This window comes from Phacochoerus africanus, chromosome 16 (genome assembly GCF_016906955.1).
Source record: "Phacochoerus africanus isolate WHEZ1 chromosome 16, ROS_Pafr_v1, whole genome shotgun sequence".
Classification (NCBI taxonomy): Eukaryota; Metazoa; Chordata; class Mammalia; order Artiodactyla; family Suidae; genus Phacochoerus; species Phacochoerus africanus.
Window position 1 is genome coordinate 6403019 of NC_062559.1, and position 26486 is coordinate 6429504.

General features: G+C 46.3%; 2 protein-coding genes and 1 long non-coding RNA gene across 3 annotated transcripts in view; 1 reads left to right on the forward strand and 2 right to left on the reverse strand.

The window, feature by feature from the left end:
- GIMAP1 (GTPase, IMAP family member 1) lies at positions 1-5216 on the reverse strand. The gene is made up of 3 exons (XM_047763336.1): positions 5048-5216; positions 2342-2390; positions 1-1498 (listed from the first exon to the last, which is right to left on the reverse strand). The coding sequence occupies exons 1-3, from the start codon at positions 5051-5053 to the stop codon at positions 663-665; spliced, it is 891 nt and encodes a 296-aa protein (XP_047619292.1). The 5' UTR covers positions 5054-5216; the 3' UTR covers positions 1-662.
- LOC125117445 (uncharacterized) overlaps positions 3234-26486 on the forward strand; it is a 27813-nt gene continuing 4560 nt past the window's right edge. The window contains exons 1-2 of the long non-coding RNA XR_007132629.1: positions 3234-3681; positions 22443-22580. This is a non-coding gene — a long non-coding RNA (uncharacterized LOC125117445). The remainder of the gene's footprint in view (positions 3682-22442; positions 22581-26486) is intronic.
- Positions 14219-18943, reverse strand: GIMAP2 (GTPase, IMAP family member 2). The gene is made up of 3 exons (XM_047763335.1): positions 18788-18943; positions 18358-18409; positions 14219-15516 (listed from the first exon to the last, which is right to left on the reverse strand). Exons 2-3 carry the CDS (start codon positions 18407-18409, stop codon positions 14522-14524), a joined length of 1047 nt encoding a protein of 348 aa, XP_047619291.1. The 5' UTR covers positions 18788-18943; the 3' UTR covers positions 14219-14521.

A 26486-nucleotide genomic window follows, 5' to 3' on the forward strand; every position in this document is an offset into this window, starting at 1 on the left:
TTTATTTATTTCCCTTCTGTCTTTTTTTTTTTTTTTTTAAAGGGCCACACCTGGGGCATATGGAGGTTCCCAGGCTAGGGCTTGTATTGGAGGAGCCGGCCAGAAGGAGCCTATGCCGCAGCCACAGCAAAGGGGGACCTGAGCAGGGTCTGTGACCCACAGCACAGTTCATGGCAATGCCAGATCCTTAACCCACTGAGCAGGGCCAGGGCTGGAACTTGCATTGTCCATGAATGCTAGTCAGATTCCTTTATGCTGAGCTACAACAGAAACTCCTATTTCTTTCCTTTGACCGCCATTCTGTGGCATAGGAAGTTCTCGGACCAGGGGTTGAAGCAACACCGCAGCCGAGGCCAACACCACAGCCATAGGCAACACCAGATGTGAGCCGCCTCTGAGACATTCACCTGCACGTTGCTGCCAAGGCCGTATTCTCACCCCATGAAGGAGACCAGGAATCAAAGACCCATCCTCAAGAAGACAACTGGCGGGGTCCTTAACTCGAAGAGCCACAACAGGTACTCCCCATGCGGTTATTTGAAAAGCTGTTCACTACAGTGAATGAGAAGCTTCTAAAACAGATGCTTTTGAAATCTCACTTTAGGTGGGAGTAGTGTTTAGTGTTTAGACCAGGTTACCTGCAAGACTTAAGAGGACCCTGACTACGGACCTTTGAAAAAGAACAGGGCTATCAGGATCACGATGGCCAGCACAGCCAGGGCCAGAGCCCACAGGATCCTCTGAGCCTTCGGCTTCTCACACAGGAACCGCTGCAGGCAGCACCCCTGCTGCTTCTGTGCCACTCGCTCGGCCACCTTGCGGAGCCTCTCCTCCGGGCTCACGCCGCCCAGGGCCTGCGCCAGGCGGTACACGTCGTTGGTGTAGGGGGCGCCGCCGCGGTCCCTCACCAGATCCTCCACCAGCCTCATCAGCTCCGTCACCTGCGCCTCCTGCTCGGGACCCGTGGCGCGGTTGTTCAAGGCGCAGACCCGGCCCCCACACTCGGCCACCAGCTGCCTGAGCGCCGGGTTCTCGCTGTCGCGCACGTAATCCTGCAGGGAGCCCTCCGCCAGGTCCTCCTTGCGGGTGAAGACCACGATCGTGTGCGCCGAGACCCCGGCCCCGAACAGCGCCTTCACCCCCCTCCAGGCCTGCTGGTCCTGGGCCGTGAAGCGGCCCAGCTGCGTCACCAGGAGCAGGGCGTGGGGCCCGGGGGCTGCGAGCAGGTAGCAGCGGCCTCTCTCCTTGCAGTCGGGGTCTGTCCGGGCGACTTCGGAGCTGAAAAGGTCCGGGGTGTCAAGGACGTCCACGTCCCACTCCGCCCACCTGCCGCTCGCCACGGCACAGCTTCGGGTCACCGACGTGGCCCTGAGCCTGGAGTCAAAGTGCTTCCGGCCCAGGATGCTGTTTCCCGTGGAGCTCTTCCCCGCCCCCGTCCTCCCGGCCAGGAGGAGCCGCAGCCTGGGCTCCTGCAGGGCCGCCTGGAGGTCCTCAGAACCTGCGAGACCAACGATCTGTCAGTCCGGGCCTTAAAGCAGCGCGCGCCGCCCGGCACGTGGGTCGCCTGGACTCCTTTGGAACAAAGGGGAACAGGGGCCCCCCCGCCTTTGGCTTTTCGGACCGAACCTTTAGGAGCCCTCAACTCGGGAGCGGGACAGCGTTCCTCGCACATTGCTCCCCTGTCTGGCGCCACACCTGCCCCTGCAGGGGCGCCCCCAGCCGGTGAGGCTTCCTCGGGAGGACGCCCCTCTGTCACACAGGCGCCCCGCCCTCTGACCTCATAGGTCATCCGCCACACTGCGCAGAGCTGGTCCCCAGGCGACAGCCTCAGTGGCCTCGGCCATGCCTTCCCAGACACCCTCCCACCGCAGCAAGGCAGGAGGGGCAGTGGGCCTGGCAGCCAGGGCTCTCTGGAGTCCCACGCCCCTCCCTCCTCCTTCTCCTCCTCCTCTGTCTCCTCTCTCTTAAACCTGCTGCCGAAGGAGAAACCTGCTCAACCCTCCATCCTTGTTCCCTGACACCTTCGACCTGGGGAGCCCTGTGTCCTCTAGCACATGCTTCGATGCCATCCACGTCCCCTTCTGTGGAGATCACAGCAGGTGTACTTTCTTCGTCTTACGTTAGGAACGGAGGTGTGGGTGACACAAATAACTTAATATCTCACAGCAGGGCAGGGACAGAGATCTCGGTCTAATGCCACCCCCAAGGCCCTTGCTGATTTATCCCGGCATCGAGAAACCTCTGGGGCTTCTCTCTGTTCTTGAGTCTTGACTTAGCCCCCTTCCTTGTTACCCAGAGCTCACAGCTGGGGGCAGATACGCATTATGAGATATGTTCTTACCATGGGGATTTTCTTCATCTCTTGGCTTCTTCTGTCTTCCTAGGGTTAACTGAAAGAGTCCCAAACACAATTTGTTCATTCACTCGTTCATCAAATAGGTATAACTACCTACAATGCTTCAATCTAATTCCAAAGAGCTGGGGACACCACAGTGACAAAGTCATAGTTCCTGCCCTCCCCCGAGCATCAGAATTTGGGGAAGACATTGGAGGAGCCAGGTCAGGGTTGGAATGACCCTGTGAGAATATTCACTGAGCCTGGTTTTGCCTTCAGGACCTCCGAGTGCAAAGAGCAGATGGGAGGATATAACACTTGCTCTGTGTCAATGAGAAAGCTCTAGAGAGAAGTTTTTTCTGGGGAATTCTATGCCAGTGACATTGGCTGAGCCATTGCATTTTCCCAGGAGAGTCAGCAGCTGGGGAGACTTTGCAAAACCCTGAGAACAAGAACACTTACTTGCTCAGCGTGTCAGGGACCCAGCTTAAGCTTGTTGGCCTGGGAACTAACAAAAAGAAAATGGGCATTTTGGTTTTGGACATTGGAAAACAGACATATTTCCCAAATGGCTTCTCAGAGAAGCCCAGCGTTTGGCTGGTCCTAATATGTCTAAAGAGGGGGAGACTGGGAAGCTCCCCTCCAACCCCTGATGATCGAAGGCTTTTCAAACGGAATGGATTGCAACCAATCAAACATTACCGAATACAGGCCCCCACTCTGTGGGCAAGGTGGCCTGACCACAGGAGCACCCGAACACAAGCGCCTCCTCTCTCTCCTCCGTCTGCTTCTCCAGCCTCATTCCCAACTAATCCTCTCCCCCCTCGGCTGCTCCACAAACAGCAGGTTTCAGGGTCCTTCCCACCCCCCCACTGTGGTGTCACTCCCGTGACCATTCACCCCCCCCCCCCATTTCTCCAGAGTCCTGTCTGTGCGTCCCCATCCACTTCCAATCCCACCTCTTCTCATCATCCCCCGTTGGCAGCACACACAAAGGAAATCAGAGGCAGAGCTTGGCCAGAGGTCTAGTGACAGGTGTGCCTAGAACTCAATCCGAAGGTCTTTGTGTTTCTGTAGTAACCCCCCTTCATCCCACCAAGTCTTCAGCGAAGTTCACCCCATGGGCAAATCACATCGTGTGAGGCGTTATTTTGTAAATAGAAACCAACAAACTCCCTTAACTGACCCCCAAGCAGAAACAAAGAAGCAGCTGCAAGATTCAAAGCAAAGAACAAGAATGTAGCTAATGCAACTCGTCCTTTCGAAAGAAGAAAATGAAGAAGTCAGCTGGGGGAAAGAAGCAAGTGAAGCAGAAGTCAGCTAGGGGGATTCTACGGAACTCTCGGGTGAGTCACTGGAGTTTCCATATGGTTTGAAATGAGGCTTAAAATCATTTAAACTAATTTTTAAGAAGGATGTACGCTCACACTGAAATCTGGGTTGACCAATGATTCTTAATTCTGGAGCTCTTCAAATGTCTCTGCTGACTGCTCTGAAAAGTCTGAGTTCATGTAGTTCAGAGCCTCTCAAACTGACTGTTTTTCGGAATTCCTAGAGTCTTCTTTAAAAATGTTCATTTTGGGAGTTCCCGTCGTGACGCAGTGGTTAACGAACCTGACTAGGAACCATGAGGTTGCGGGTTCGATCCTTGCCCTTGCTCAGTGGGTTAACGATCCGGTGTTGCTGTGAGCTGTGGTGTAGGTTGCAGACGCGGCTTGGATCCAGCATCCAGCGTTGCTGTGGCTCTGGCGTAGGCCGGTGGCTACAGCTCCGATTCAACCCCTAGCCTGGGAACCTCCATATGCTGTGAGAGCGGCCCAAGAAAATGGCAAAAAAAAAAAGACAAAAAAAAAGTTCATTTTGAAGGGTACTGTGCTCAGAGCTTCTGATTTATGGATCAGCTGTATCTGATGTCATTAGTCCACAAATCAGAGTTTGGAAATCACCTATTGATTCCAACCCCTTCATTGTGCAGAGAAGGAAATGGGGGCGCCCCTGCAGCTGGGGTGGGAGAAACTTGAATGGGAGAGCAGACCTGGAAGGGGTCATGCAGAGAGAGGGGGGTGAAGACCTAGTTTCTAACCTCTTCAGTCCCCTGAGGGGCTCCCACTGGGGGGACAGAGAGAAGGCCGAGAAGACATTCCGGTGGTCTCACGACTGGCCACACGAGGTTAATTTGCTTTTGGGTCCACAGAAATCTCTTTTGCCTTTGCTGACAAGGCTGTTGGGGCAATGTCTTAACGCCTGTTAAAATGCATTTTGTGGAGTTCCTATCGTGGCGCAGTGGTTCACGAATCCGACTAGGAACCACGTGGTGGCGGGTTCGATCCCCGGTCTCGCTCAGTGGGTTAAGGATCCGGCGATGCCGTGAGCTGTGGTGTAGGTCGCAGACGCGGCTCGGATCCCACGTGGCTGTGGCTCTGGCGTAGGTCTGTGGCTACAGCTCTGATTAGACCCCTAGCCTGGGAACCTCCATATGCTGTGGGAGCGGCCCTAGAGAAGGCAAAAAGACGGAAAAAAAAAAAAAAAGAAGAAGCATCTTGTGCCTCCAAGGAGTCCTAGCACACACGTCTCTCCATGTGTGAAGGGGATGCAGAGGTGGACAGAAACGAGTGCCTCCCAGACTGGAGAAGATGCTCATAAAGCCTCTCTTGAACTCCCTGTCCTGGCAACTCTGGAAGCCCCATCCTCCTGGCTCCAGCTCTTACTCACCTTCATGGTGCCTGCTGGGACACAGGGGCTCAGCCACCTCCAGGTGGCTGTGGTGCCTGTCCTCTGCCAGGGTGCCCTCCTCCCTGAGAAGGATCTGAGTTCTGCTTTCTCTTCACAAGTGTGAGTGGGGATGCTGTTTTGTCCTGGGGCACTGAGGAAGTCTCTAGTTCTTTTAAACCTCAGAACTCCGGAAAGCCCAGAGGGAGGTTTCGGCAACGTGTGACTCCTTAAAGAGACAGTAATACTCCTAAGCTTTGATGCATTTTCCCGTACAGATCTCTCTCCTGCGGTGACTCACACGCCCCCCCTCCACCAGAAATCTCATCATATTGAGAAAGGAGTAGGTGTCGTGGGGCCCCGAGGCCTGACTCAACTTCTAAACTTGCGTAGTGACCTCTTCGATGACTTTTTATCTTGTAGGATTTTTCCTCCCCATATAAAGTGGGTCCGGAGAGTCTCCTGCCCCAGAACAAAGAACTTGATAGTTTTTCTTAACAGCTGTCCATTGGCTGGACATGTGTGTGGTCCGTGCTTCCCTGGGGTGTAATCTGTCAAAAAAAAAAAAAATTCGGAAGGAAAGTCTCATCTGAGAAAGAAAGAATTCTAGCTATTGAAGGACTTGGAGCTAGTCGCTCTGCTGAAGATAAATTCCTTTACACGATTCCTAGATTAGCCTTATGAAGAGGCTTGGTCCGGTCATCTGTGCTGGGATCTCAATTCTAGTTATTCTGTCTTCTCTCAAGAGGGTCCTGAGAGCAAAGGCAGCAAAGGAGCCAATGATGTGGTGATGAGGCGGCAAAAGGACTGACCCGAGAACTGGTCAGGTCCCCGACCCAACTCACTTTAATTTTTTGGAGTTGACAGCCCCTCCATGTGCAAAGGAGGGCTGTCTTGAGCCCTCATCTTCTTGGGACCTGGGCTGGGACCTATTGTTTCATCTCTCTCTCTCTTTTTTTTTTTTCATTTTTAAAAGTTTTATTTGAGTATAGTTGATTTACAAGGTTGTACTAATTTCTGCTGCACAACAAAGTGGTTCAGTTATACATACATGCATATCCGTTCTTTTTCAGACTCTTTTCCCATAAAGGTGATCACAGAATATTGAGTAGAGGTTCCTGAGAGCCATCCATTCCATAGGCAGTAGTGTGCATATGACAGTCCTAACCCCCCCCCCCCCGGTCCATTTCTCCCCTCTGACCATTCTTTCATATGCAGCTGTCCGGTTTTCCAATCACCACTTATTGAAGGTACTGTCTTTTCTTCATTGTATATTCTTGCCTCCTCTGTAGTAGACTAGTTGAGCATAGGTGGGTGGGTTTTTTCCTGGGCTTCCTATCCTGTTCCATTGATCTAGGTTTCTGTTTTTTTTGTGTGCCAGTACCATACTGTTTTGATGACTCTAGCTTTGTAGTATAGTCTGAGGTCAGAGCGCCTATTTCCTCCAGCTCCATTTTTCTTTCTCAGGATGGCGTTAGCTATTCAGGGTCTTTTGTGTTTCCATACAAGTTAAAAATTTTTTTTTCCTTCTAGTTCTGTGAAAACTTCCATTGGTAATTTCATAGGGATTGCATTGAATCTATAGATTGCCTGGGGTCCTAGAGTCATTTTGACAAAACTGATTTTTCCAATCCAAGAACACAGTATATTTGTTTGTGTCATCATCTTCTATTTCTTTTATGAGCATCTTATAATTTTCAGAGTACAAGTGTTTTGCTTCCTTAAGTAGGTTTACTCCTAGGTATTTTATTCTTTTCTTTTCTTTCTTTTTTTTTTGTCTTTTTGCCATTTCTTGGGCCACTCCCGAGGCATATGGAGGTTCCCAGGCTAGGGGTCTAATCGGAGCTGTAGCTGCCAGCTTACACCAGAGCCACAGCAATGCAGGATTCGAGCCGCATCTGTGACCTACACCACAGCTCACAGCAATGCCAGATTGTTAACTCACTGAGCAAGGGCAGGGATCGAACCCGCAACCTCATGGTTCCTGGTCAGATTCATTAACCACTGCGCCACGCCACGACGGGAACTCCGGTATTTTATTCTTCTCGGTGTGATGGTAAATGGCATTGTTTCCTTAATTTCTCTCTCTCTGACCTTTTGTTGTTAGTGTACGGAAATGCAAGAGATTACTGTTTTATCCTGAACCTTTACCCAATTCATTGATGAGCCCCAGTAGTTTTCTGATAGCATCTTTAGAATTTTTACGTATAGTATCATGTCATCTGCAATGAGTGAAACTTTTACTTCTTCTTTTCCAACCTGGATTCCTTTTATTTCTTATCCTCTGATCACCATGGCTAGGACTTCTAGAACTAAGAATGGACATCACCATCTTGTTCCCAATCTTAGAGGAAATGCTTTCAGCTTTTCATCATTGAGTGCTGTGGGTTTGTCACATGTGACCTTTATTATGTTGAGGTAAGTTCCCTCTGTGTCCACTTTCTGGATGGCTTTTCCATTTTTCCATCATTCTCCCTTCTGGCCTGCAGAGTTTCTGCTAAAAAATCAGCGGATAATCTTATGGGGGTTCCCTTGTATGTTATTTGCTTTTGTGTTCAATTTTTTCAAAAGCTTTTTATGCATCTCTTGAGATGATCATATGGCTTTTATTCTTCAATTTGTTAATGTGGTATATCGCAATAATTGATTTGCAGATATTGAAAAATCCTTGCATCCCTGGGTAAATCCTACTTGATTGTAGTGTATAATCCTTTTAAAATATTGTTGGATTTGGTTTTATTTTGTTGAGGATTTTTGCATTTCCTGTGGTACATTTTCCTGGTTTGGGTATAGTCTGTATGTGTCCCTAGACCTGAAGTGGGTCTCTTGTAGACAGCATATTTATAGGTCTTATTTTGTATCCATATTCATTTAGTCTACGTCTGTTGGTCTGTCATAGATTTTTGGTTTGCACTTACCATGAGGACCTGATATAGTAAGATACACACACACACACACACACACATAAACTATGATACACACACGCACACACACTATGATACACACACGCACACACACAGATTGTTTTGTTTCTGGTCTCTTAATTTCAAATTTCCAATTCCAACATCCTACGTTCGTACTCTCGTACTCTCGTCTTCTCGCGATTGCAGGTTTTGATATCATATTTGTTTGTGGATAGTGTCCTACCTTTACTATATGTTTGCCTTTACCAATGAGCCTTCTCATTTGTAATTTTCTTATTTCTAATTGTGGCCTTTGTTTTCCACCTAGAGAAGTTCATTTAGCATTTGTTGTTAAGCTGGTTTGGTGGCATTGAATTCCCTTAGCTTTTGCTTGTCTGTAAAACTTTCAATTTCTCCATTGAATCTGAATGAGAACCTTTCTGGGAAGAGTATTCTTGAGCAGGTTTTCCCCCTTTATCACTCTGTTTATTTATTTGTTTTTGTCTTTTTAGGGCTATACCCATGGCATTTGGAAGTTCCCAGGCTAGGGGTCAAATCACAGCTGCAGCTGCTGACCTCTGTTACAGCCACAGCAACACTAGATCCGAGCTGCCTCTGCAACTTACACCACAGCTCATGGCAATGGTGGATCCTTAACCCATTGAGCAGGACCAGGGGTCAAACCTGCATCCTCATGGATACTAGTCAGGTTCATTACTACTGAGCCACAATGGGAACTCCTTTTGTGTCATATTTTAGATTCTACATATAAGTGATATCATGTGGTATTTATCTATCTCTTTCTGACTTATTCCAGTTAGTATGAGAATCTCTAGTTGCATCCATGTTGCTGCAAACGGCATTATTTCATTCTTTTTTATGGCTGAGTAGTATTCCATTGTGCATACGTACTGCAACTTAGAATTTTTATTACAATTGATTTACAATCTTCTGTCAATTTCTGCTGTACAGCAAAGCAACTCAGATATATATTTTTTTTCTCATACTATTTTCTATCATGTTCTACCATGTTGGATATGGTTCCCTGTGCTATATAGCAGGACCTATTGCTTAACCATTGTAAATGTCATAATTTGTACCTACTAACCCCAAACTTCCAGTCCCTCCCCCTCCTCCTTGGCAACCACAAGTCTGCTCTCCATATCTTTGAGTCTATTTCTATTCTGTAGATAGGCTCATCCATACCATATTTTATTTTATTGCTTTTTAGGGCTGCACCCATAGGATATGGAAGTTTACAGGCTAGGGGTCAAATCAGAGCTGTAAGTCGTTAGCCTACGCCACAGCCCCAGCGATGCAGGATCTGAGCTGCATCTGCGACCTACACCACAGTTCATGGCAATGCCAGATCCCCGACCCACTGAGAGAGGCCAGGGATTGAACACACATCCTCCTGGATACTAGTTGGATTCATTTCCGCTGCACCCCAATGGGCACTCCCTGCACCATATTTCAGTTTCCACGTATCAATGAAATCATACGGTGTTTGTCTTTCTCTTTCTGACTTACTCCACTTACTACGAGAATCTCTAGTTCAAACCATGTTGCTGCAAATGGCCTTATTTTGTTCTCTTTATGTCTCAGTAGTGTTCCATTACGTATATGTACCACATCGTCTTAATCCATTCATCTGTCAATGGACATTTCAGTTGTTCCATGTCTTGGCTATTGTGAATAGTGCTACAATGAATAGTGCATGTTGAATGAAAGTTTTGTCTAGATATATACCCAGGAGTGAGATTGCTGGGTCACATGGTAGTTCTTTTTTTTTTTGGTCTTTTGTTGTTGTTATTGTTGTTGCTATTTCTTGGGCCACCCCCACGGCATATGGAGGTTCCCAGGCTAGGGGTTGAATCGGAGCTGTAGCCACCGGCCTACGCCAGAGCCACGGCAACGCGGGATCCGAGCCACATCTGCAACCTACACCACAGCTCACGGCAACGCCGGATCCTTAACCCACTGAGCAAGGCCAGGGACCGAACCCGCAACCTCATGGTTCCTAGTCGGATTCGTTAACCACTGCGCCACGACGGGAACTCCATTTCTTTCTTTCTTTTTTTTTTTTTCACATGGTAGTTCTATAGTTAGTTTTCTGAGTTACCTCCATACTGGTCTCCACAGTGGTTGTGCCAATTTACATTCCCACCAACAGGGTAGGAGGTTCCCTTTTCTCCACTCCCTCTCCAGCATTTGTTATTTATAGACTTATAATGACAGCCATTCTGACCGGTGTGAGGTGTACCACATCCTCTTAATCCATTCGTCTGTCGAAGGACATGCTGTTTCCTAATCTTCATCCCTCTTTTAAAAAATTTTTTAAATATTGGATTTACAGTGTCTGTCAATTTCTGCTATACAGCAAAGTGACTCAGTTATACATATATATACTTTCTTAATTTCACATTATCCTCCATCATGCTCCATCATAAGTGATTAGATATAACTCCCTGTGCTATACAGCAGGATATCATTGCTTATCCACTCCAAGTGCAATAGTTTGTATCCACTAACCTCTAACTCCCAGTCCATCCCACTCCCTCCCCCTCCCCCTTGGCAACAAGTCTGTTCTCCATGAGTTTGTTGCTTTTTGTAGATAGGTTCATTTGTGCCTAATATTAGATTCCAGACATAAGTGATATCATATGATATTTCTCTTTCTCTTTCTGACTCACTTCACTTAGTATGAGAGTCTCTAGTTCCATGCATGTTGTTGCAAATGGCATTATTTTGTTCTTTTTTATGGCTAAGTAGTATTCCATTATGTATATGTACCATATCTTCTTAATCCATTCATCTGTCAAATGGACATTTCAGTTGTTTCCATGTCTTGGCTATTGTGAATAGTGCTGCCATGAACATAGGAGTGCATGTTATCTTTCTCAGTGAAAGCCTTGTCTGAATATATGCCCAGGAGTGGGATTGCTGGGTCACATGGTAGTTCTCTGTTTGTTTTCTGAGGTACTTCCATACTGTTTTCCACAGTGGTTGTACAAATTTACCTTCCCACCAACAGTGTAGGAGGGTTCCCTTTTCTCCACACCCTCTCCAGCATTTGTTATTTGTTGACTTGTTAATGATGACCATTCTGACAGGTGTGTGGTGATACCTCATTATAGTTTTGACTTGCATTTCTCTAATAATTAATGATGTTGGGCATTTGTTCATGCACCTGCTGGCCATCTGTATATCTTTGGAGAAACGTCCATTCAGGTCTTTTGCCCATTTTTCAGTTGGGTTGTTGGCTTTGTTGCTGTTGAGTTGGATAAGTTGTTTGTATATCTTAGAGATTAAGCCCTAGTCAGTTGCATCATTTGAAACTGTTTTCTCCCATCCTGTAGGTTGTCTTTTTTTTTTTTTTAATGGTTTCTTTTCTCTGCGAAAGTTTATAAGTTTGATTAGGTCCCATTGGTTTATTTTTGCTTTTATTTCTGTTGCCTTAGGAGACTGACCTAAGAAAACGTTTGTAAGGTTGACGTCAGAGAATGTTTTGCCTATGTTCTCTTCTAGGAGTCTGATGGTGTCTTGTCTTATGTTTAAGTCTTTAAGCCATTTTGAGTTTATTTTTGTGCGTGGTGTGAGGGTGTGTTCCAGTTTCATTGATTGACATGCATCTGTCCCGTTTTCACAGCACCACTTGCTGAAGAGACTTTTCCCCACTTTATACTCTTGTCTCCTTTGATGAAGATTAATTGACCATAGGTGTCTGGGTTTATTTCTGATTCTCTATTCAGTTCCATTGTTCTGTCTGTCTGTTTTGGTACCAGTACCACACTGTCTTGATGACTGTAGCTTTGTAACATTGTCTGAAGTCTGGGAGAGTGATGCTTCCTGCTTGGTTTTTGTTCCTCAGGATTGCTTTGCTTTGGCAATTCTGGGCCTTTTATGGTTCCATATAAATTTTTGGATTGTTTATTCTATTTCTGTGAAAAATGACAGGGATGGCATTGAATCTATAGATTGCTTTGGATAGCATGGCCATTTCGACGATATTAATCTTCTAATCCAGGAGCCTGGAATATCTTTCCATTTCTTTGCATCCTCTTTAATTTCCTTGACGAATGTTTTACAGTTCTCAGCATATAAGTCTTTCACGTCCTTAGTCAGATTTAGCCCTAGCTTATTTAATTTTGTGGGGTGTGATTTTAAGATTGCATTTTTATATTCCTTTCTAATATCTCATTGTTAGTGTACAGAAATGCAACCAATTTCTGAACGTGAGCCCATGTGCGACCTACACCACAGCTCACGGCAACACCGGATTCTTAACCTACTGAGCAAGGCCAGGGATGGAACCCGTGTCCTCATGGATACTAGTCGGTTTGCTAACTGCTGAACCAGGACAGGAACTCCTGATATAGCTATTTTCAATGTAACTGATCTTTGGCCAAGGAGGAGCAAAGATAATTTAATGGAGAAAGAAGAGTCTTTTAACATTTTAAATTTATTTTTATTTTTTTAAACTGAAGCATAGTTGATTTACAAAATTGCATCAGTTTCAGGTGTACGGCATAGGGTTTTTATAAATTATACTCCATCTAAAATAATGGCTATAATTGTCTGTGCTGTACAATATATCCTCGTTGCTTATTTATTTGCTACATAGTAGTTTTTATCTTTTATCTTATGTCCCTATCTTGCCCTTCCCCATCCTCCACTTGTATCCACTAATTTGTTTACCAACAGCAGAGACTTTTCAACAAATGATGCCAGAACATGATGTTGGATAGTCACATGCAAAAAAAAAAAAAATCTAGTCACAGAACTTACACCTTTCAAAAGACTCAATTCAAAATAGGTCACGGATACAAAGGTAAAATGCAAAACTCTAAAAATCCTAGAAGATCACATTGCAGAAAATCGAGGTGACCTCGGGTTTGGTGATGGCTTTTTAGATACAACACCAAGAGCATGGGTTATGAAGAAACAATTGATAAGTTGAACTTTTTTAAAATGAAAAATGTACATGGTGTAAAAGACACTGTTAAAACCATGCAATAAAATGGAACAGAGAAAATATAATGGAGAAAATCAAAGTTAGATTTTTGTAAAGTGTAATAAAAGGAAACCTCTGGGCAGGCTAATCAACCAAAAGTGACCATCATAAAGAACCAACATGAGAATTCAAAGAGGTACAAATATTGTAGTTCTTGTTTGTATTAAAGGGGCATAAAAGTATTTTGTTTCTGAAGATGAATTCAACAACTGAAACATAATGGAAAAATGTCTTGAAAAGCACAACTTACCAAAAGGAGCCTAAGAAGAAATAAAACATCAGGACAGCCTTATACATACATTACATTAAAAAAAGAATTTGTAATATTAGTTCCCTGGGAAGGGCCTAATTTAATATAAGTTTGGGTTTGGGAATCGGAGAGCCCAGACTCAGCTCTTTAACTTTACCAACAACCCAAATCTGAGTTTCTTTCTTTCTTTTTTTTTTTTTTTTTTTTGCTTTTTAGGGTCTCACCCATGCATATGGAGGTTCCCAAGCTAGGGGTTGAATCAGAGCTACAGCTGTCGGCCTACACCACAGCCACAACAACGCAGGATCCGAGCCATGTCTGCAACGTACACCGAAGCTCACGGCAACGCCGGATCGTTAACCCACTGAGCCAGGCCAGGGATCGAACCTGCATCCTCATGGATCCTAGTCGGGTTCATTAACCACTGAGCCACGACGGGAACTCCCAAAGTCTGAGTTTCTTGATCTCGGAATTGATCATTTGTCTCTGGGTCAGCCCTCCCATCCATGCTTGTCTGGTCCCATGGCTCTCAACTCCCGCTTCAGCTCCATATCCTTTTTATGAGTATTGTTTGCTTCATCCTTGGACTTTTCCTAACTTTCTAATGAGTTGTCCGTCACAGAGATTCTGTTTATTTGAACAAATTCAGCTTCTAGTTGCATTTCACAGAACGATGCTTCAGAATATCCATCCGGTCCACCCTCTTATCTGAAGCACGGAGCCTCTATGTACGTTTCAGCGCTAACTGGGATGAGGGGGCCAGGGATCTGGCTGAGCCTCTTTCAATGTTAAGCAAATCTGATACACAGAAGATGGGTTATTGATGTGTGAATGTGTCTGTGTGTGATTGTTGTGCATGAACTTGTCACGTTGCGGAAATGAGCCATGTGTCAATTACCATCTTCTGAGGATAAAACCGTAGCACAGAATTAAAGACGTGATCTCAGGAACTTTACAGCCTAGATACTGCTGTTATTTTATGCCAATTCTATGCCAGTAGAACTTTATTGTTATTGTATGTTGTTTATTGTCATTTTTGTATTAGAAATAGTAACAGTATAAAGAAGAAAAGGTGTTTTTGGGAACATAAGACTGAATTTAGAGATTTGCAAATGAGAGGAGTTTTATGTTTACAGCTTTCGAAAAGGTTTTGGTATGCTCTTTCAAAACAAACAGTAACTTTTAAAATAACAATGATGTTACGATTAAACACTTTGCAGAATCTCAAAAATGCAGTGATGAGATTTTACAGGGGAGGCACTGAGATTCACCCACTGTGTGACAGTGAGTTAAGAATCACTGATCTAGAACTATGACCTAGGAGTCTTGGATGCCATTCCAATGGTCCGTCTAAAAATTACCATTAATTTTTGGAGTATTATTAACAAGAAGCTATAGAGCAAATCGCATATCCTAAAGGGTAAGTGGTAAAATAAACTGCATGTTCTGTGCAATACACAAAATACCAGAATTAGCCATGTGGCAAACACCTGCATACCCCATAAAATACGCATTCCTGTTTTGACTAGGGCTTTTCTTAGGCAGTTTGCTTTGGCCACAGACGTGCAACATCTCTGGATCGCCATGTACTTTATGAAGCTCCCTTTGAGGTCCTTTAATCTTTCCTCCGATTGCCCTGGTCCACATTCTGACCCGGTTAGGAGGCTGCACAGCCGATTGGTATAGCAGTCACCCTTTTTCGCCCTCACTAGGCTCTCAATCAAGTCCATTAGCTCCTTCACCTGGGCATCCCGGTTGCTCCCTTTAGCACGATTATTAAAGGCACACACTCGCCCCCCACACGCCGCCACCAGCTTGCTCAGGGCTTTGTTATCTGAGCCGTGGATGAAATGCATCAGGGAGCCTCCCTCGAGGTCCTCCTTGCGGGTGAAGAGGACGATTGTGTGTCTCAGGACATCTGCTCCGAAGAGCTCCTTCAGCCGCCGCACCGCCTGCTCATCCTTGGTGGTGAATCGGCCCAGCTGTGTCACCAGGAGCAGCACATGCGGTCCTGGTGCCGAAAGCAAGAAGCACCGCTGCACCTCTTCGTACAGGGACTCAGAGGGGTCCCTCCCAGAAAACATATCCGGTGTGTCAATTACGACCATCTCTCTCCCGCTCCAGCTCCCCCGACTCACGCTGCAAGTCTTCGTCAAGGACTGGGCACTCAGCCTGGACTCGAATGCTTGCTTCCCGAGTAGGCTGTTCCCTGTAGCACTTTTGCCAGTTCCTGTCTTGCCCACAAGGATGATTCTCAGTTCGGATCCTGTGGCTCGCTGAGCTTCTTGATTCTCTGCGTATGGTCCTATTAAGAGCAAGCTTACTTAGAGAAAGACAAGTATCGTATGATATTGCTTATACGTGGAATCTTCAAAAATGATCCAAATGAACTTATTTACAAAACAGAGGAATTCCTCTGTGGCGTGGTGGATTAAGGATTCGCTGTTGGCCCTGCTGTGGCTTGGGTCGCTGCGGTGGCACAGGTTCCATCCTTGGCCCAGGAACTTCCACGTGCTGCTGGTGCAGCAAAAAAGAAAAACCAAACCAAAAATAAACTCACATACATAGAAAACAAATTTATGTTGAGCAAAGGGGAGAAGGGGGGGATCAATTAGGAGTTTGGGATTAAAATATACACCCTACTCTACATAAAATAAATAATCAACAAGGATCTACTGTAGAGCATAGGGAACTTCACTCAGTATCTCGTACTAAACTATACTGGGGAAGAATCTAAAAATTGAATGGATAGATATATTTATATGTATAACTGAATCACCTGGCTGTCCATTTGCAACTAACACAACATCATAAATCAACTCTATTGCAATTAAAAACAAATTAAAGGTGCAAGCTCCCTGTTGGCCTAGGGGGTTAAGGAGTTGGATTTTTCACTGCTATAGCTCAGGCCACTGATGTGGTGAAGGTTTGATTACCAGCCCAGAACTTCCACATGCCGAGGCCTTGGCCGAAATAAATAAATAAATAAATAAAAATAAAAGAGAAAAAAAAAAAAAGAGAGAAAGCTTACTTGTTATACTGATCATGCCAATGGAATATTTTTAATGATCAGGAAATGCCTGGAAAAAGACACTCATGCAATATATTGTATTCATGAAACAGAAGCTAACTACGTTATCCAATAAAATGATGATGGTTAAAACCTCTGGATTTCCTCTAGGTCCGCAGGGCATTGCCCTGTTGGATCCTAGAAAAACATCCTGGAGGGGGGTGAGACAGAATTAGAAACATATCTTGTCATTCAATGCTTGCCTCTATCACCCAGTTCTAAACCTCCAAAAAGGCCTATTTTCTGAAGATCGGAGATGCGTAGCCAAGACTTTGGGGTCCATCCTCAGGTGCGGTAACCTGGCTCTGTTCCAAGGCCAGAGATGGCTCCTCGGACTGGGCAGAGGTGTGGCCATGACCATCGGTGACATGGACGGACCCGGGAGAAACTGGCATGAGCAGTGTGAGAGGATTCTCTCTCATGAAGAAACAGCTGAGAGCTTATTCTTTCCTTCGAAAGGACAGCATGATTTCCATACAAAACAGGTGCAAAATACAGTAAAACAGGTGTACACAGGAAGCCCCTTTCTTAGCAGTGACTGCATTCATTTTGGCCCATTGTTTTCCTGAGACAGAGGCCAGAACTCAGTTAAGGAACCAGCATTTAGGAGTTCCCGTCGTGGCGCAGTGGTTAACGAATCTGACTAGGAACCATGAGGTTGCGGGTTCGATCCCTGGCCTCAGTCAGTGGATTAAGGATCTGGCCTTGCCGTGAGCTGTCGTGTAGGTCACAGATGTGGCCCGGATTGGGCGTTGTTGTGGCTGTGGTGTAGGCCTGCGGCTACAGCTCTGATTGGACCTCTAGCCTGGGAACCTCCCTATGCCGCAGGTGCACCCTAAAAAGCAGAACAAAAAACCTTATCATTTAGCCGACGAGGTGGGTGGGAAGAAGCACAACCTCTCTTTTACGGAGAAATTTAGTGATGTGCTCAGAGTCCACCCAAAGAGTCGGAATGTGGGTTTGCCACGCTGCCGGCTTCTGCTTATCTCCTCGCCATCGGTGCTGGGTTCCTTCCTGCCCCCCCCTCCAGGCCCGCCGCCTTTCTCTTGCTTTCCTTGCTCACACACCTTCCCCTCCCTCCTCATGCTTTCTAGGACCGCCCGGGTCCAAGGCTCAGCGTCCCTCTTTCTTCGCTCCTTGCCCACCCCGCCGCCTTCCTTCCTTCTCCGCTCACCAAACCCTCTCCATCCACTGGGAGTCTTTGCCCAGAGACTCGGCCAAGAGGAGCACACCTCTGAAAAAGGACGCCTCCCTCTAAGCCAGAAACACACGTCATTCGCTTCATTCACTACTTGAATTTTCCTCATCCCAGGAAGGAGCCGTGCCACGTGGCTCCCTTTCCCGTACAGAGGGAAGTGTCTTAAAACTGAAAGCTTATGTGAAGGTGACAAGGCACAGAAAACTCACGATCACACGTTAATGACTAAATTCTGCCCAGATAGCAGGGTTTTTTTTTCCCCGTTGTTTTGTTTCTCTAGCTCTCGCTTTTTTTTTTCTGTCTTTTTAGGTCTATGCCCATGTTAATGACGAAATTCTGCCCAAATAGCGTTTTTTTGTTTTGTTTTTTTTTGTTTTGTTTTGTTTTGTTTCTCGGTTGTTTTGGTTTTTTCCACGGCTCCTTTTTTTGTTTGTTTCTTTGTTTTGGTCGTTTTAGGGCCACTTCCTTGGCATATGGAAGTTCTTAGGCTAGGAGCTGACGCATAGGAGCTGCAGCTGCAACACTGCAGCTTGCTGCAACAACACTGGATCCTTAACCCACCGAGGGAGGCCTGGGATCAAATCCACATTCTCATAGCTACTCGTTGGGTTCTTAACCCACTGAGCCACAACAGGAACTCCCCATTTAGCATTTTTTGACTGGCTCTTTGCTAAGGAAACTCTTTGCCAGGAGCATGTAAACTAACTTACACGAAGGTTACAGGTCCTGCAAACTGGCTTCACTGAAGGCAAAGGCCATCACTCTATTGTTTCCCTTAAAACAGGGCACGTTTGTTTAAATTTTTTTTTTCCCTTTTCTGAGCCTAGACTGGGAACTAGACATCAACACTGCAGACCTTTCCCTGAGTGGGGGCTTACCTGAGTGACTGCTGAAACACATGTCTCCCCTTTCAAACCTGTGACATGCCATCTGGATAAGAAGAGGAAGAAAAAACAAAAAACCAGTGACAACCCTGGTCTGTCCTCTTGAATCTCCACTCAGCTTCCCCACTGCAAAAGCACCCCCCCCCCCACCACCATGCTTGTGTCTGAAACTCTCCTTTCAAAAATGATTAGTTAAAATGGGAACGTTTAGTGGGTAGTGAGTTGCTGTCGTGTGAACTGTCCTGGATAATGAACCAACCAAACCAACCCCACAGTGTGACTTATTTAAACTGGACAGGAAAGAGAGGAAGGCCAGGATGCTGGTGGATTGCATCTCCTCCCACCGGGGCTGCATCCTCGCTTGCAGGTGTGCCGGAAGACAAACCACCCGCACTCCCAGCCCCAAGGAGGAAGGATACCTCACCCGCGCAGTAGCTGCGACTGTCCTATGAGCAGGTACTGCTGCCTGGGCAGAAAGAGGCTCGAGTGCGGGCCCCAGGACCGGGCAGTGTGCAGAGTGGGGAGGGTGCCGAAGGGGAAGCTGAGAAGGCCCGTGTGTGTCTGATTGCAACAGTCATGGCCGAGGACGCATTTTGAAACCACTTGCTCCCGCTTACCTTGCGTTTTTTCTTTCTGTCCAGCTCTGCCATAAGGGGAGGCGTCTAGAACACGCACTGAGTCAGTGTTAAAATCATTCAGATGCCCTTTTCTCTTATTTATAGGACGTCCACCACAGCAGCGGAGAGAGAATATGGGACCTTCAATATCCCTGCTTAGTAGCCATGTGCGCTTTGCTTTGTCTCCCAATCACAGGCCCCCATCTCGTTATAAGGGAGGCTGGGAAATGCAGTGGCGCCGGGGACACGGGGGACCGGCGCTGTGTTGGTTACACACTCTTATCACTGTTTTGAATTCTTCCAGATCCTTTGCAGTGCGGTCTCCTGCTTCATATCCGCAATGCTTCCAAAAACAAAACAGGCTGTCAATCCACTGAGGGGGAACCTTCTGCTGCTGTTTTATTTGAAAACAAATAGAATGCACTGTCAAACTCGAGCCCATCAGTTTTCTAAATCACACATAAAATTCCATAAAGCACCTATATAAAAACATTTTTCAAGAATAAAAATGCTTAAAACATGGCTCTTTAGAATACCCAAAGTATTTTTGGTTTATAAAAAGTTATTGGAGGTGTTCCTGTTGTGGCTCAGCAGTAATGAACCCGACTAGTATCCATAAGGACGCAGGTGGGATCCCTGGCCTCCCTCAGTGGGTTAAGGATCTGGCATTGCCATGAGCTGTGGCATGGGCCAGTAACTGCAGCTCTGATTGGACCCCTAGTCTGGGAAGTCCCTATGCCTCGAGTGCCACCTTAAAAATTAAAAAAAAAAAAAAAGAGTTATTGGGTAACGTGAGTTTATCCTGACAAAGAGTGCAATTAAAAAATGGGCAAAGAAGGAGTTGCTGCTGTGGCACAGCAGGTTAAGGATCCATCGTTGCCACAGTTGTGGCCTAGGTCACAGCTGCAGCTCGGATTCAGTCCCCGGCCTGGGAACTTCCATGTGCCACAGGTGTGGCAAAAAAAAAAAAAAAAAAAAAAGGCAAAAGACCCAAATAGATATTGTTTCAAAGAAGACATACAAATCACCAACAGGTGCATGAAAAGGCGCTTACCATCGCTAATCATCAGGAGACTACCAATCAAAATCACAGGGAGATACCACCTCACGCCTGTTCGGGCGGCCATTCTCGCAAAGACAAGAGGGAGGTACTGACGAGGATGTGATGGATTCGCAGGGTGGGGGGAATGTAAACTGGTATCACTACTTTGGAAGACAGTATGGAGGTTCTTTTAAAAAGTAAAAACAGAGCTACTGCATTGCTGTGGCTCTGGCGTAGGCCGGCAGCAACACCTCCGATTAGACCCCTAGCCTGGGAACCTCCATATGCCATGGGTATGGCCCTAGAAAGACAAAAAGACAAAAAACAAAAACAAAAACAAACAAACAAAAAGATACATGCACCCCCTATGTTCATCACAGCACTATGCACAATAGCCAAGACATGGAAACAATTGACAGATGAATGGATTAAGATGATGTGGTACATAAAAAATGAAATGAATGAATGAATATAACAAAACAGAAACAGACTCATAGATACAAAGAAGAAACAAGTAGTTACCAGAAGGAAGAAGGTTGGGGGGAGGGGCAAGATAAGGGGAAGGAGATTAAGAGGCACAAACTACTTGGTATAAAATAAAAAAGAGGAGTTCCCATTGTGGCTCAGCAGTAATGAACCCGACTAGTATCTGTGAGGACACGGGTTCAATCGCAGCTCTGCTTGATGGGTTAAGGATCAGTCATTGCTCTGAGCTGTGGTGTAGGTCGCAGACACAGCTCAGACCCTGGTATTGCTGTGGTGTAGGCTGGCAGCTGTAGCTCCAATTTGACCCCTAGCCTGGGAACTTTCATATGCCACAGGCGCAGCCCTTAAAAAATAAAATAAAATAAAATAAAAAGTACAAGGATGTAATGTACAGCACAGAAAATATAACCACTATTTTGTAATAATTTTTAATAGAATAGAATCTGTAAAAATTTTGAATCACTATATTGTAAACCTGAAATTAATATAATGTTGTTAAATCAACTGTACCTCGATAAAAAAGAAGGAAAGAAAAAGAAAAGAGGTTTAGTGGAGGGGGCAGGGAAATCAAAGACCAGTCACAGTGGCTGTTCCGTGGGGGCTGACATGTGGGGGGTGAGCTTCTGAAGGAGGGAAGGAGTGATGGACCCTTGACTTCCGAAGTTTCCTGGAAGTGATGGGTACAAAGCCAACAAAGTAAAAACTCAACGAACAAACAAATAAGCCTCAACAAAAAAAACCCAAAAAACCCAATCTGGATCTTTTAAAAATTTAATTTAATTTAATTAATTAATTTATTTATTTTGCCTTTTTCTAGGGCCGTTCCTGCGGCATATGGAGGTTCCCAGGCTAGGGATCGAATCAGAGCCGTAGCCACCGGCCTACGCCAGAGCCACATCAATGCGGGATCCGAGCCGCGTCTGCGACCTACGCCACATCTCAAGCAACTCTGGATCCTTAACCCACTGAGCAAGGGCAGGGATCGAACCCGCAACCTCATGGTTCCTAGTCAGATTCATTAGCCACTGAGCCACAACAGGAACTCCCAACCTGGATCTTTTTAAAGAGGCTGGATTTAGTGACTTGTCCACTGAAAAGTGTGAGGAACTGTTAGTTTTACATCAAAAAAACTTGCTGCCAGAGTTCCCTGGTGGCTCAATTGGTTAAGGATCTGGCACTGTCACTGCTGTGGCTCGGGTTGCTGCTGTGGCAGGGGGTTGAACCCTGGCCTGGGAATGTTCACGTGCTGCAGGTGCAGCCAAAAACAATCAAACAAACAAACAAACAATTGCTGCCAAAGAACTGTTTTTTTTTTTTCTTTTTTCTTTCCTTTTTTGTCTTTTTGCCTTTTCTAGGGCCGCTCCTGCAGCATATGGAGGTTCCCAGGATAGGGGTCCAATCGGAGCTGTAGCCCCTGGCCTGTACCACAGCCACAGAAATCTGAGCCTCATCTGTGACGTACGCTGCAGCTTGCTGCAATGCTGGATCCTTAACCCAATGAGTGAGGCCAGGGATCAAACTCACATCTACATGGGTACTAGTCAGGTTCTTAACCTACTGAGCTACAGTGGAAACTTCCTGGCAATCCTTCAATGTTTTCAGTTAAACACGGTTCAGGCTTTGAGACTGAGATGGAAAAATTTATTACAATAAAAAAGTAACCATTTATTAGACGCTGAATTTGACCAAATTAATTTCCAACAGCTAAGGAGATAATAAGATTATGTTGCTCCATAGCTTTATAATACATTCAATTATATGAACATATTTCCCACTCTCAAACCTTCTTTGCCTCCTTGGGACACATCTTTATCATTCAAGGTATTGCTGGCTTCTCTTTGTTAATAGCTAATTCAGACTTTTTGCATTTCTTCCTGCGTGATCTTACCCATTTCTAAAACAAATTCTTCTCTCTTTGATTGCCCTGGTTCTAGCTGTATCTGCTTGGGGGATCTCATCTTCCCTGTCGCCTCTTCTTTTCTCCGGCGAGCCTGACGCTGAGTGAAGACTAGTACGCAGCGAGGATGACCAAGGAAAATGCCAGAGGGCACTGTGTGTGTGTAAGAGAGAAGGTAAGCTAATGGGAGAGGGTGGTCAGAAACGACTTCTGAGCAAAAGGAACATCGTTTTGAAAGTGAGTGAGGAAAGGCATTGGAGGTGTTCCCAGGAAAAAAGAAGCCGCATGTTCCAAGGCAAACGACAGCATGGAGCTTTCCAGTATTTAAAAGAAGCCAAGGAGGGCTAGAACTTAGAGGCAGAAAGTCAGATTGTGTAGACGTGAGCCTGGGGGTTGAGGCAGGGATTTGTCAGACGTGGCTCCTGAGTGTTTTTTTTTTTTTTTTTAACACAAAAATGGAAACTCACTCGAGATTGACCTGGGGTGGTTGACCCCAATTGCGAGTCGCTTGAAAATGGATTCAGAGCATGTTTTTCATCCTGCTTTACACGATCTGCCTTTTGGCATCTTTTGGGGGGTCCTCCTCAATGTCCTCCCTCCCACCTCCCTGCCTCCCCGCCCGCCCACCCACACCCTCAGTGCCTGGAAACTGAACCATTGTGGGTCCGGGGAGGCAGAGAAGAGGCCCTGGCTGTGAGCTTTGAGGTGAGACTGCTGAGGTCTCTGCCCCCATCTATTTTCAAAAACCCTCCCCTGTGCTCAGGACCCTGTTAGCCTCTTGTTTCTAACCACTTCCTGCAGAAGCCTCTTTCGTTTTCATTTCTCGTTCTAAATTGAACTAGCATGGTTTCTGGGAGGGGTTGTTTTTAAAAAATTTTTAAAGAAAAATTTTTAACCAAGATTCCAAAACAACTCTTTCTCTTCTGTCTGTGAAGGAGAAACCGTAAGAGGGAGAGCTGCTGATGCCAGCGCTGTCCTCAAAAGGAGGGGAAATCAAAGTACCTTGTGTGACCCGAAGGGACAGATACCCCCCGCTCCCCCCGCCCCCGGCACCTCCAGCCCACTGTCCTTGAGCTCCGCTATCCCTGCGCTGTCCCCTCTTTCAAGTAATGTTCTTCCACTAGGAGGGAGGTTAGGCAAAGAAAACAAAATACAGGGAAGGACTGAGAAGGAGGTCCAAGTGGGCAGATTACAGATGGAAGTGGTTAAGCAGAGTGAAGGGTTCAAGCCCTCAAAACTCAGGATGGGCTGGAAGCTTTGTTTGGTGTCGTGCATGCTCCATTGGTGTGACACTCAGGATCTTTTTATTTTTTATTTTTATTATTTATTTATTTATTTTGTCTTTTTGCCATTTCTTGGGCTGCTCTCGCAGCATATGGAGGTTCCCAGGCTAGGGGTCTAATCCGAGCTGTAACTGCCAGCCTACACCAGAGCCACAGCAACGTGGGATCTGAGCTGAGTCTGCAACCTACACCACAGCTCATGGCCTCGCCGGATCCTTAACCCACTGAGCAAGGGCAGGGATCGAACCCGCAACCTCATGGTTCCCAATCGGATTCGCTAACCACTGCGCCACGATGGGAACTCCATTCAGGATCTTTTTAAAGAGACAGGCACTTCAGGTCCAATTCGCTAGGAGATCCTGGGTTTTTTTTGGGGGGGGGGGCACTGCACCAGCAGCATAGGGAAATTCCCAGGCTAGGGATCAAATTGGAGCTTTAGCTGCTGGCCTATGATACAGCCACAGACAGCAATGACAGGTCTGAGCTGCCTCTGTGACCTACACCTCAGCTCATGGCAATGCCAAATCCTTAACCCGCTGAGCGAGGGCAGGGATTGAACCCACATCCTCATGGATACTAGCTGGGTTCTTTACCCACTGAGCCACGACGGGAACTCTGAAATCCTGGGTTTAAATATCACCCACTGAATGGGTAGAGACTGCTCTATATGCTCTAGCGCTAGCATCTCTCTTCCTCCTGCCCCTGCTCCCATTTTCAGTTACCCAGAGCTACCAGTGACTACAGACGGCTGAAACACCGCCTCCTCCTACTCAGGGGGGTTTCGGAATCAGTTTCCCTTCCTTTTCAGCCCCTGACCAGCCCTGTGTCCTGAGGCAAATCTGACCCTGCTTGCCTTCATCTTAAAATGGGAAAATTTTAGACTACGTATAGGATGGTCAGAATAAAAAGGGAAAAAAATCGCATGTAAATCTCATGCCCAGTGCTGAGCACGGTAGTTGTCAGGCCTTCACCTGCCTCGGGATCGCCTGAAGAGGGGGCCAATCACCTATGGCTAGACCCCATTCCCAAAGTTTCTGAATGAGTAGGATTTGCGTGGAACCTGGAAAGTGAGCTTTCTAACAAGTTCCCAGCGGATGCTAATGCAGCTGGCCCAAGGACCGCCCTTGGAGAACCCCTGCCCTAGGGCCCTGGCATCCTTTGCCTGGTTCAAGTTGAGTTACTCAACTCTAAACAGAGGTGGGTTTATCTCTTGAGGCACCTTCGCTTTCTGGCTTTTTCCCTACACAGAACATTTAGGCCATTTCCTGGTTGCCCAAAGCTCTTCTATATTTTATTTTTTAGGTCCATCTTAGATGGAAGGGTCCACCGCTGACTTTCTCACCGAAAACATTTCTGTTTCCGACGTGCTTTGTCTGTCTCCTTGAAGATCTCCCATTAGCTGCTTTAATGAGAGGCAAAAGACCTTCTACTGAAAATGCCTTAGCCCAGTGGTTCTCACATGTGAACATGCCTCAGGCTCACTTGGAGGGTTTGTGAAAACAGAGATTGCGGGGCTCTCCTCCCAGAGTTTCTGGTTCAGTAAGTTTGGGCTGGAGCCCAGGACTCTGCATGTCTAACAAGTTTCCAGGTCATGCTGATGCTTGCTGGTCCATGGCCCACACTTTGAGAACCACTGGTTTCGTACACAGGAAGCTTGCAAAATAGTTAAGAGGGTGTGTTTCCATGACTCTGGGGAACATCTGAGTAGGTAGTCATTTACACGAACTTCCTTTAAGTGGAATCTGATGGCTCTGATGTGCTGGTCATATGCCAGAGAGGATGATATATGGGAAAAAAGATGTCGGCTTAAAAAAAAAAAAGCGCAACCCAAAAGTTGAGAGTTAAGTTTTATTTGGGGCAAACTTAGGACTTAAGCCTGGGAGACAGCATCTCAGGCAGCCCTGAGAAAACCCACTCTGAGGAGGCAAGGGGGAACTTAGAATGCATAGGAGTTTTTTCAACAAAAGGCAGGTAATAGGTACAAAAGATTCCCGAAAACCAGATAATTCAGGTGAAGGACTTTAGCACGGTTCTCTGGGAAAATGCAACGGTCTGGGCTTCCTGGAATCAGTCCTTTGCTCTGCAGCTCAGCTACCCTGGCCAGGATTCTTTGTTTCCTTCCTACGTTCCTTCTGGGCGCCCCAGCTCATCCTTGGGCTGCACGCACAGATGACTTCAACATCTTTTTGTTTTGTGAACTTAACCATAGCCCAGGACAGCTCTGAAACACTGTCCCAGGCAGAAAAGGGCCCATATCAGGATATACGTGATGAAGTGAAGGAGGAGGTGATGCAGCCATGCACGCATTTTACCAAAGTTTGCTGCTGATCTTGTGAAGGTTGCTACTTGTCGCAATGAGCAGATAGACATCCCCATGAAGGATTTTAGTGTTTTTCCAGATATGAGGAGATGCAAGATGGGGCCCATAAAATCTTCTCCTAAAAACATCTAACTCTCCGAAGACCTGTTCTTCCAGCTTTCCCGAGCACAGGGTGCCCCACTCCTGCTCAAAGGGTGTTGTGGGTTGGCAGCTACAGTGGCTCACGATTTCATCCACGTAGAGGCAGATGGCAAGGGCCAAACTCTAGTTCACACAGAAGAAACCAGTGTGGCTTCATTTCTACAAGTATCCTCATATATTGATGAGAAGACAAAACCTACGCCTGTGAGAAGCCGAGTCCAAGAGGCAGCGTCCTGGGGACAGACGAGGAGGCTTGATCGGTGACTCAAGCTGCCGCAGAGAAGGTCACAGAGGAGGGTTTCCCTAAAGGATGGAAGCATGGGATATGTGGAGAGCT